Source organism: Colletotrichum lupini, chromosome 2 (genome assembly GCF_023278565.1).
Source record: "Colletotrichum lupini chromosome 2, complete sequence".
Lineage (NCBI taxonomy): Eukaryota > Fungi > Ascomycota > Sordariomycetes > Glomerellales > Glomerellaceae > Colletotrichum > Colletotrichum lupini.
The window spans coordinates 1,367,920-1,379,126 of NC_064675.1; the positions used below are offsets into that span (position 1 = coordinate 1,367,920).

Consider the following 11,207-nt stretch of genomic DNA (forward strand, 5'->3'; position numbering starts at 1 on the left):
AATGACAAACACTCCATGTCCCGGCTCCTGACTCCTGTGTGCCCCAAGCTCGATGAAGATCCCCGCGCGCGTGGAGAGAAAAAGAGAGGCACAGACAAAGATCGTCATGTAATGACTTGCAGCTCGGACGCTTAGGTCCAGACTATTGGAAGCTAGCGCGCTGGTTTTATTGGCAGCCCTAAAGCCTTGTGCCTGCCCGAAGTTTTGGGTTGAAGATCATTCTCTAGTACCTTTTTCTTGTTTATTTTTTATGGCAGTCATAGAAAAAGCCGCAGACGAATTCTATTCCCCGTTAGTGACTAGAGGGGTTTGAATCTCACATACGCTTCTTTGGAGTCTTCGAGAGTCGAGGCCGATGAGTCGAGTGGTGCCACGTACCGCAGCATAAGATGCGGTCTCAACAGAGTCTTCCCCCATCTCGAGCAGGAGCAAAATTCTGGATTTGGAAAAGTTCTTCTCCTTTTCCAAGACACCGATTGCGCTCCCGGTTCCCCGGCCTACTTCAGGGTCTGGTCGAGCCTGGCAAGCTTGGGAACGGCTTTAATTCCGACGTGCTGGGTCCACTGTCTAGCTTACTCCTGTCTAAGAAAATGTGAAATGAATCAACTGTCCTATTTGGACCTTCGCGGCGACGCCACATTCCCAGAGGTCCGGCAGGCAGAAGGATGGATCAAGTCCAACTGACTAATTACCCCAGCCTAACCCATTAGGCCCAAGAAAGCTCACCCTGGAACTTGCGCGATTCCAGACATGAGTGAAGAGTGGTACTCACATTGTCTGCTTTCGCGTGGTCGGTTGAATACTAAGGGAACTAGGCAAGTCCAAGCGCGGATGGTCACAATCAGTGGCGACGGGGATATATGGCATCCATACGGAGTACGGCTCACAAAAAGCTTGGCTCGAGAGGGCGGATCAAGACTGGGCTTGGTCTCGGCTTCGGCCCCGAAATGTCGGCCCCATGCTTCGGAGCCTCCTCCGAACGTCAGGGAGAAATTGCTCGGCTACCCAGGTGCTCAAAGTAATGCAGGCCATGCATTGCACGTCACCTGGTGGCGTTTTCCCGGACTGGGGGATACTTTTTCCATCTCAAACTACTGATTGTTCAACCGATGAAACGTGCTTGTGATCATTTTCTTGTCCTACTGAATCTCACATTCAGTGTGATACATCCCCCTCAATACCGGAGCGAAGAGCAATGAGGAATCCAGAACCATGTGTGGTGTTTGCCATGAGTACAGAAATCTGTGCACTGGAAGAAACAAACAAAAAAGCAAACGCAACTAGGCCAATCGTAATGGACGGATATGAGTTTCTACCCCACAAACCTTGAGCGACTTAATCGGGCACCTTTTGGCATCCCATCAGCTTCACCTCCTCATCCAAGGTCAGCGTCTGCTTCAAGTGACGATAGCCTCACAAAGGCCGATATCTGTGGTTGTTCACTCCATCTCAACAGCTGATTCAGTCTACCGGCCCTGAGCACCCCAATATGCCGGCGAGTTCTCACTACAATGCTTGTCTTTCAAGACCAGCCCCCGCAATGCTAACGTAGCCTCACTCACACAGCTTTACAATCAAGTCGTCCTTTTTGGAGATTCACTCTTCCAATTGTCCTGCACGCCTCAAGATGGCTTCTCCTTTCAGGCTGCCCTTCAAGACCGTAAGATGGCCTTTCATCATCCATTTTTTGAGCTGGCGGGCAGTCCAATGCTGAAATAAACAACGAGCAGTCTGCATGAGGCGTCTCGATGTCATCAATAGAGGCTTCTCAGGCTACAACACGGCCAACGCTCTAGGAGTTCTCCCATACCTCTTCCCACCACCTTCGACAACAACGCCTAAGATAGACTACATCGTGCGTCAAAACAGTCCTTGAGCCTCCCAGACATCTCCATCAGCGATATTAATCTCTTTCAGCTAATCCTCCTCGGCGCCAACGACGCCTGCCTCCCAATCCCCACGAACAGCCAGCAAATCGCCCTGGACCAATACAAACAAAACCTCAAAGCCATCCTCACCCACCCCACCATCCGCGCCCACGACCCGAAGATCCTGCTCGTGAACCCCCCTCCCCTCGACGAGATCCGCATGCTCGAGCGCGATCTCGAAAAGGGCCACGGCCAGGCGTCGCGCAACGCGGCCGTGAGCAAGACGTACTCGGACGCGGCGCTCGCCGTGGCATCCGAGGTGCCCGGCGTCGTGCCGATCGACCTCTACGGCGCCGTCATGCGGCGGGCTGAGCAGATGACGATCGGGTTTAGTCGGAGTAGTCTTCCACTTGGGAGCCCCGGAGGTGAGCGGGGTGGGCTGGAGGTTTTGGTGCCGGATGGGCTGCATCTGGGGGGTGAAGGATATAGAGTGCTGTTTGAGTTGGTGAAGCCTCACATTGGGCCGTTTGATGAGTCGAGAGAGGATTACCGGCATCCGGATTGGAAGATTCTTAACCCTGGTAGTTTGGGTTGAAGTGGTAGAGGGGCGCAGTAGTACTAGAGAAGTCTCTCCGTATGGAATTCGTTTAGAAGATTTAAACATTAAGACTTTGACATTAGACTACGACAAACTCAGCTTCAATACTCATGAATCACACCGAGCAGTCCCCTTGTGCGTCACTTCAACATGGGATCCCCTCAATCACTAATGCCTAGTTGTTCGTCCCTATTCAAAGAACATATCGGAACATGGGCTACGCTTAGTTAGCAAGTCACTCAGCAATCGATCCAAACACCAGGCATACTCACATTAGCTTTATCCGTCACGTCTTCGAACCCAAGCACCTCACCCTCTCTCTGCATCTCCTTGACCTCCTCCTCAGACTTACCCTCCAGCATCCGATCACGCTTCTTATTCTCCAACACATAGATGAAGCGCAGAATCTGGTTCAGGACTAGGTTGAGAATAAACCCGCACAGCATGGCCACGATGCCGCTGTGGTACGCGGGTGCCTCGGTGCTCTTGAAGAACTGCGGGCCGGCAATCTGCCCGACGCAGTAGCACACAAAGACCCAGCCCGAGGCAACAGATCTCTTCGTGCTGCCGGCGATATTGGTCGAGAGCAGGCCGAGGATGACCATGAAGCCGACGGGGTAGGAGCCAAGTAGCCAGACGCCGACGAGGCGGCCCCATTTGTTGTCTGCGTGGAGCTGGTTGATGAGGCAGGTTCCGATGATCTGGTTCAAAAGTCAGCGAAATATCAACCAATAGGACCGGCCAGAGCATACCGGAGGGATCATGGCGACGGTGCCGACGTGCAGTCTCGAACTCTTAATCTTGCTGCTCAAAAACCCGGCTCCAAGCTGCGTGACAACCTGCACGGTAGAAAGCGGCAGGTTCATAAGCGTCGTGTTGAGGGGACTGAATCCAAGCCCCTGAATAATCAACGACCCAAACGCCAACCCTCCCGAAGCAATCGCATTCACAAACGAAATCAGCCCCAGAATAATCACCGCCGGGTCCTTCGCCGCTTCAATAACCTGCGCCTTGACAAACATCCTGCTCCGTCCCGTACCAGTCTGATTCTCCGCCACGCGCTGCACAGCAACGACCTTCTCCCTCTCCGTCAGCCACGTCACCTTCGCGGGCCCGTCCGGCACGAAAATCGTAAACACGACGCCCCAGACGACGGTCATGGCGCCCAGGATCAGGAAGATGTACTTCCACGGCGACAGCGAGCCCGTGATGTGCCCGATGCCGTACGCAAGCAGCGTGCCCACAAAACTCCCGACACCCAGGAACGAAACCCACAGCGCCGAGCGGCCGGCCTGCTCCTGTCTCGTCCACCACATTCCCGTGACGGCCACGAAGCCAGGCGATATGGTCGCCTCCGTGACACCCAGCAGGAACCGAACCGACGACAGCCCCGCAAAGGAACTACACGCCGCAGTGGTCATGAGAATCATACCCCAGAGGACGATGTTCACGCCCAGGAACTTGGCGACGGGGAACCGTTGGAGGATAGCGACGCCGGGGTACTCCGCGACAAGATACCCAAAGTAGAAGATGGAGCTGGCCCAGCTGTACTGCTGCCCGACGAGCTTGTTGTCCTTGATGATGCCGTAGACGGAGCTGTACCCCAAAGAAGTCTTGTCGATGAACTGCAGGGCGTAGGTGATGCAGAGGAAGGGGAGGATGCGCCTGTCGAGCTTGGCGAGGATGGAGCGGGACTCGGCGGCGTCGAGGGGCGCGGAGTCGAGGGCTGAGGCGGCGAGGGCGCCGGTTTCGTCGGTGATGTGGTGCTTTGAGGGGATGGCGTCTTCATCTAGGGGGCCGGTGGTGGCGGGGACGATATCCGCGAGGACCCGCTTCTCCGGGTCGGAGCCCGGGGTTTCGGTGGGTGCCATTGCGGAGTGCCTTACACTGTAAGGAGGAGGGGGAGTTTGTCAGGGACTAGAGAGAACTTGTGGGTTTACCGAGTCCCAGGTTCTTGGGTCGTATTAGTGTATTGGTACGAGGATCCGGAAAAGAGAGTTTTCTCCTCCTTTTTGAGGTTCTTGGGAGCCCACGACTTCTTTTATCAATGGAACGTTGAACGAAGGCCGCGGGCTGGAGTCATTGGAGCGTGTGGGTCTTGTTCATCGGAGTAGATCCGACAATCGGCAATTCCATGTTATTTTCCCCAATGGTCTTATCTCGCTCGGGTGATTTCTTCCACTCGCCAGCCCCTCATCTTCACGTAGTGTGATGCCAGCGGCAGAATGGTTGCAGAATGGTTCATGTATCTGCTGACATGGATAAGGTCTCGTCGGACTTTGATCGCCCGTTTGCAGCTTGAGCCCCAATGTGAACTCAACACTTTCGAGTGGAACACTGGTTCGCCAGCTTGCTGGAAAAAACTCACTTAATAACGTATGCCCTACGAGATACACCCTAAGATGCGAGATGCTCGTCTTTTCCCAACGACCTTTCGTCCGTGTCTGATCTGTGGTCGTAATGCTTTCTTCCCTCGGAGAACTTGAACCTCTCCATACGGAGTATCCAGAGCGCAACCGGCGCACACTACGGGACCAAGACAGCCGATAACACCGGGTCGATAAGAACATGGGTCCGGCCAACGGGTAGCTATCTCCTGCGGGGAACAGCCGGTCCTCCACTTCCAGACTCCAAGCAGTCGCCGCCTTTACCCGGCGCACCATGCCAGTTTGCACAACGATGCATAATCCCTCCCAACAGACCAAATGAGGAAGCTCCCAAAAGACCAACACTGGTGAGCCTTGAGGCGTTAGACGGCCAAGCGCCTTGGCAAGACGGTCGGTCTTGTCAGCCTCATCTCAAGAGGACCGCGTGTCTTTATCGTCGTCTTCATCCAAATTCATTCACGTTTGCGGATCAGCGAGCGCATCACCCATTCATCCAATCTCACGAAGAAAGGTGAGTGTACCCTAGCATCGCTCAAGCAGGTCGATCTTCGAGTCTATCTAACCACCTCTCTCAGACCCCAACCACAACCAAAATGGCCAAGCAAAAATCAACGCCAGCCGCCTCGCCCGCCGCAGGAGCGCAAGTAGATGAGGCATCGCAAACCTCGCAGACCTCGCAGCAGGCGCAGGTCGCGGAAACATCGCCGGCGGAGAGGATACTAGCGCTTCTCATGCCCCCTCCTTGGGCGCGCCGCCTTATATTTGTCGCCCTAATCTTCTACATCACCCCGTTCCTGCTCACGCACTGGATCGAGACGTCGGCGAAATTGATTAGGATGATACGGACGTTGACTGGCCAGAGATGATTCTTGATTCAGGGGATGAAGAGATGCCGGGTTAGGTTGCTGGGGTTCATGGAAGTGGGTTGAAGAGCTCTGCGGTCAGCAGGAAACTGCGCACTCATTCCGGTTGAAAAGAGGTTTCAGAATTTCGGGGCTTTACGATGGAGGCATCGGAACTGCCAATACTTGATGGAAGCAAACTCGTCTTATTATGAGCTTATCTGAAGCAAAGTCATAACGGAGAACCAAGCGACCGTCTGAGACATGCAATCAAGCAGAGTTCACAAAGTACATTAGAAACACCAAGACACCTATATTTGAGCGAGATTTCATGTACCTCGCAATAGCTTCGATTCATGAGCGTATTCGTTCTCCTCTTGTCCCTTACCTGTTCTGAAGTACTGTGAAATGCGTTGATTTATGCACGACCAGCTTCCAGACAAGCATAACACAGCGAATACGCTAGCTGGAATAGGCAACTTGCATCGCACGGCATCCGCGGCCTCGGTACAGATAACATCAATCGAAACCCGGCCGGTGGTCGGAGACACGCCGCCGTTCGGAACCGTCTCTTCAGACGGCCCTCACTACGCAACCTCCTCTCGCCGGAACTCACTCACTCACCTACCTCACTCCCATCAGGAACAGTGCAGGCTCAACCCAACTACGACGCCTCTCACCCCAATCAAGGGGCCCTTCAATCACCGGCTTGATCGACCTCATACTCATCAGCTACAGTGAAACTCACATCAACTCTTTCAAAATGGATACATCAGAAGACGACTTCGTTCTCGTCTCCCACGCAGACACCCACCCCACATGCACCTCAACCTCACCTTGCTCATTAGCCCCAGCCTCATCCTCCCCATCCTCCTCATCACCACCACCACCGCCTTTCCTCGATGAAATCTCCTCCATCGTAACAGACCTCGCCGACGCACTATGGCCCGTCGACAAAACCATCCACGATAACCCGGAACTCGGCTACCGCGAGTTCATTGCCCACGATACCCTAGTGGCCTTCATGCGCACCCAGCCGGGATGGAAAGTCACCCCCTCAGCCTACGGCATGAAAACCGCCTGGGTTGCCGTCTGGGAAAGCGGAAAGAAGGGACCAGTTGTGTCGTTTAATGTCGAGATGGGTAAGACCTCTCCCCCTCCTCCTCCTCCTCCTTCTTCTGCTCCCTAACTAACACCTCCCAACAGACTGCCTCCCAGGAATAGGCCACGCCTGCGGCCACAACCTAATAGCAACAGCCTCCCTAACAGGAGCCCTCGCAACCTCAACCCTCCTCGCCCGCCACGCCCTCCCCGGCAAACTCATCCTCTACGGCACCCCCGCAGAAGAAGGCGGCGGCGGCAAAATCGCCCTCCTCAAAGCCGGCGCCTACAACCCCTCCACCTGTCCCGGCACCGGCTCCCCCTCCCGCGCACCAGACATCAACCTCATCTCCCACCCGGGCATCGTCACCTCCACAGCCCTGATGCGCACCTCGGCCTACACCTCCCTCCGCCTCGAATATTTCGGCCGCGAGGCCCACGCCGCAGCGAACCCGTGGCTCGGCATCAACGCGCTCGACGCGCTGGTGGTGGCGTATACCTCGATTTCCGTGCTGAGACAGCAGACGAGGCCGGGGGACGTGATCCAGTGCAATATCTCCGACGGCGGCGCGCGGCCAAACATCATCCACGCGTACGCGGCGGCGAACTTCGTGGTGAGGTCGGATACGCAGCCGCGGCTCTCCGAGCTTTTGAAAAAGGTGCAGAGATGCTTCGCTGCGGGGGCGGAGGCCACGGGGGCGACGTTCAAAGTCACATTTACGGGGGCGTATAAAGATCATGTGCCGAATCGTGTGCTGGGGCGTTCGTATACGCGATACTTCAACGCGTTGCTGGGCTCTGGCGGCGACGGAGACGGTGACGACGACGCTCCGATCCCGACGGACGAAGACGTGGATGAGATTCGCGGGCGGACGATGGCGAGTACGGATCAGGGGGATATCAGCTACGCCATGCCCTCCCTCAGCGTCGGCTTCGCGATTCCGCCTGGGAAGGGAGGTCAGGGCCCGCATAGCCCAGAGTTTGCGGAGGCGGCGGGGACGAAGGTTGCGTTTGAGAGGAGTTTGCGCGTTGGAAAGGGGCTGGCTGGTGTTGCGGTTGAGGTTTTGACCAAGGAGGGTATGGTGGACGAGGTGAAGGCTGCTTGGAGGAGGGATATGGGGGTATGATGGGGGGAGTCTTTGAGATGGAAGGAGAATAGCGAAAAGGAGTAGCTAAGGTATACAGCTGAGGTTCTGCGGTATATACCGAGGTCGTTTGAAAATATATTCGTGTGCGTACTTCTGAGCACTCACCTTACATACCTAACCCAATATCAGATCGAATCATCCTCTAGCCTTTATTCATGACCTCATGTCCTCATGATTCAACAAAAAACACCGGACCACTTGGTCGAGGGGTAGGGCTGTAGAGGCCCCGGTTACATGGTGAAGACTCCCATCTATTTCGGGGTCCATGTTCGAACCCTCGATCGGTCCATTCTTTTTCTCATATTTTGCTTTCTTACTTTCTGAGATGATGTCTGATCCTCTTTCCACGATCACACAAGCGAGATTTGTAAGCAAGCTTCTGGAAACTTGTCCTCGTATCATAGCGTACACACACAAAGGTGTATGTATATCCATCTACTCGCCTGTATCATATCTTTCAGCCTCTCCTTTACCCCCACATCATCACAAGTTTAAAGCCCCCCCGCAAAGCATCAGCGCATCTTCTTGTGTATGGTAAATGATCAAGGTGAAGAAATCATGATTGTACAAGGTCCTAGTACATCCCAACCCGTAGGTATAATAATACACGCCCAAAACTCCCCATCATAGTCAAGACACCCCAATATCAAAACATATCTCATAGTCATACCAACTGCTTCTCTTCCTCCATCCCTCCCATTCCTGGGTAGACCTAGAGAGGCAGACAACCTCAGACCTTCAGACCGTCGTCCCTACATCCTCTTGGCACCCATCTCCTCCGCCCCAAACTCATCCCACTCCTCCCTCCCAATCCTCCTCGAAATCCACACCCCCAGCCCAGTAACACCGCAACTCGCCAAAAACCACCCCTCAAACCACCAATCCACAAACCGCGGCTCCAGCGCGCCCGCCAACGCATCCCCCACCGCGCTGCCCATCTCCCGCGGCAAATTGCTCCTCAACAACAGCGCCGCCGAAATCACATACACGGCCGTGATCTGCCCAATCATGAGCGCCAAGTTCGCCTGCGCCTGGTACAGCAACCCCGGCATCCACTTGGAGAACAGGTGGAACGTCTGCAGCACGCTGTTGGCGCTCGCCGCGAGCATGACACCCGACAACAGGAAACTAATCTGCCGCGCCCATGCAATCTGGTCCAGCGAAGGGTCCCAGTGCCGCGCCAGCAGGCCGAGGAACCGGTTGATCGGGTCCGAGGAGCTGAAGCTCGAAGAAGGGTAATACGCCCTCCGCAGCGTCGCCAGCGTCGTCGCCAGGATGCGGTAGAGGCAGTACAGCGAAAAGACGTAGTGCGGGACGGCGAGCACTTTCCCAATCGTCGTCGCCGCGCGCGCGTCCGCTGCCCGGCGCGAGCGCATCACCCCCAGCGAGGAATGCAAGTTCGCCTCCATCGTCTCGAGGCCCGTGATCTCCAGCCGCAGGGCGCGCATCTCGGCCTCGTCGCCGCCGCCCATGCCCCTCACGGCGCCGAGCATCTTGCCCATGAACCCGCCGCCGCCGGCCCCCGAACTCGAAGACCCGCCCGACTGCGCCTCGGCCGCCTTCCGCTCCAGCGCCTGAAGCCGGTGTCGTTTCGTGAGGAGCATCTCGTTGGTGGCATCCAGCCCGGCCTCCTTTCTCGAAACATCCGCCTCCGTAACGGGCCTCTTTCTCCGTTCCGACACCGCGCCGAGGGTATGCCACGGGCTCGACACCGCCGCGAACCCGCTCAGCATCGCCATCAGCGAGATCCCGATGACGCCGATCCTCTCCAGACAAGCGCGCAGCACCCCGCCGCCCGCCGTCGCCGTCTTATCAAGCCCAACCAACCCGCCCAGGCTCCAAAACGCAAACACCCACCCCCCGAAAACGAGCATCTGCACAGCCCACGCGAACCTCGGTATCCTCCCCTTATTGTTCCGCTGAAACTTCCACCCGGCGCCCGAGACCACGCTCTGGATCTCGAGAAACGGAATAACACCCACAAGCAGCACAAGCAACGTCGGCACCGTAACCCGCAACCCGACCTCCCTCGCGCGCCTGCTCACCAAATCCGAAATCTCGCTCAATATCAACTCGCCCAGCACCGTCGCCAGCGCAATCGTAACACTAAACACAGCGGCCGCGACGCGCCGCCGCGCGCTCTTTTGTCCGTGTTCGGCGTGGGCCTGGCGCAGGCTCGGCGGGGCGTGGGAGGGGAGGTAGTGGTCCTCCCCGTCGTGGGCGTCGTGGACCCTGGCGAGTTTGGGGAAGATGGTCTGGCTCGCGAAGACGGCGACGGCGGCGAAGGTGAGGAGGAAGGGCAGCAGCGAGAAGAGCAGGCCGACGGTCGACGGTGCGTTGGGGTCTACGGCGGCGCAAGCGGACTCGTCGCAGGAGGCGGTGGACCAGAACCAGGGCATCTTGTTGGTGGTGATGGTGGTGGTATCGTCGGTAGTGGGGCGTCGTCTGCGTTCGCGCGCGAGCAAAGGGACATGTGCGATATGTATCCGTAGCCGAGCAGAGCAAGATTCATCCTATGTCTGCTTCTCGATTGTTGAGTAGGATGAAAGCAGGTGTGGCAGAAAAGAAAACAGACTGGTGTCCTTAGCGAGGAATTAGCATGGCTGTCTTCGACATTGTTTGGTATGCGTTGGCTGGCTTCGGACAACCGTTACAGTGCGACGGCTGTGACGAGAAAATAAGGGCGACATTGGATTCGTAACCTTTGTGTCGGACTTGGGGGCCCCTCAGCCACACGACAACCTGGCCTCAGCTCTCCACTCTGAAGCTCCGGCGACTTTTTTTTTTTTAGTTGAGCTTCAGCCACATGTCTTTGCGCCACACTTTGTACCTCCTGGTCAACTTTGGAACCTTAGAAGTCTGGAACATTGGAACTCGCCCACCTTCGTCAAGAGCAGCCCCGCAAGATGCGACGGAGCGGCCAATGGACATCAGGCAAAGACTCACTCAAGACTCAACAGCCCCATGAACAACAGACGCTGTCACAAAAAGATGTACGACACACCACCAGAAGCTGCACGGAAAATGCAATAGAATTTCGGCCAGTTTTCATCATTTCAGTCTCTTATGGGTATCAATCCACGGGCTCCATGCAGAGCAGGAGGTTTTAACAACTACGCCGACTACCTAGACAATCCTCCCTTGACACTTCCCTTCGGCTCCGCACACACACCACAACTACGGGATATGTCGTCCCAGCAAACTGAAAATGCCCACGCTATCGACCAAACGCCGTCTAATACCACACATGCTAGTTCGTGACC

The 11,207-nt window shown here is 56.0% G+C and overlaps 5 protein-coding genes across 5 annotated transcripts; 3 read left to right on the forward strand and 2 right to left on the reverse strand.

Annotated features, from left to right (window-relative positions):
* Window positions 1-1,195: 1,195 nt before the first annotated feature.
* CLUP02_02777 (GDSL-like Lipase/Acylhydrolase) lies at window positions 1,196-2,463 on the forward strand (the record flags this gene model as incomplete). The annotated part of the gene is made up of 4 exons (XM_049281806.1): window positions 1,196-1,232; window positions 1,481-1,660; window positions 1,731-1,855; window positions 1,918-2,463. 4 exons carry the CDS (start codon window positions 1,196-1,198, stop codon window positions 2,461-2,463), a joined length of 888 nt encoding a protein of 295 aa, XP_049138949.1.
* A 196-nt stretch (window positions 2,464-2,659) lies between these two features.
* CLUP02_02778 (major facilitator superfamily transporter) lies at window positions 2,660-4,337 on the reverse strand (the record flags this gene model as incomplete). Its single annotated transcript, XM_049281807.1, has 3 exons — window positions 2,660-2,683; window positions 2,739-3,167; window positions 3,219-4,337. The coding sequence occupies 3 exons, from the start codon at window positions 4,335-4,337 to the stop codon at window positions 2,660-2,662; spliced, it is 1,572 nt and encodes a 523-aa protein (XP_049138950.1).
* Window positions 4,338-4,615: 278 nt separating this feature from the next.
* On the forward strand, window positions 4,616-8,654 carry CLUP02_02779 (amidohydrolase; the record flags this gene model as incomplete). The annotated part of the gene is made up of 15 exons (XM_049281808.1): window positions 4,616-4,674; window positions 4,733-4,806; window positions 4,869-4,902; window positions 4,969-5,200; window positions 5,272-5,364; window positions 5,429-5,670; window positions 5,741-5,793; window positions 5,971-6,074; window positions 6,128-6,342; window positions 6,386-6,837; window positions 6,902-7,917; window positions 8,158-8,228; window positions 8,304-8,333; window positions 8,442-8,521; window positions 8,575-8,654. The coding sequence occupies 15 exons, from the start codon at window positions 4,616-4,618 to the stop codon at window positions 8,652-8,654; spliced, it is 2,835 nt and encodes a 944-aa protein (XP_049138951.1).
* Window positions 8,655-8,696: 42 nt separating this feature from the next.
* On the reverse strand, window positions 8,697-10,456 carry CLUP02_02780 (uncharacterized protein; the record flags this gene model as incomplete). The annotated part of the gene is made up of 2 exons (XM_049281809.1): window positions 8,697-10,389; window positions 10,416-10,456. The coding sequence occupies 2 exons, from the start codon at window positions 10,454-10,456 to the stop codon at window positions 8,697-8,699; spliced, it is 1,734 nt and encodes a 577-aa protein (XP_049138952.1).
* An 87-nt stretch (window positions 10,457-10,543) lies between these two features.
* Window positions 10,544-11,205, forward strand: CLUP02_02781 (uncharacterized protein; the record flags this gene model as incomplete). The annotated part of the gene is made up of 3 exons (XM_049281810.1): window positions 10,544-10,610; window positions 10,697-10,937; window positions 11,040-11,205. The coding sequence occupies 3 exons, from the start codon at window positions 10,544-10,546 to the stop codon at window positions 11,203-11,205; spliced, it is 474 nt and encodes a 157-aa protein (XP_049138953.1).
* Window positions 11,206-11,207: the final 2 nt, after the last annotated feature.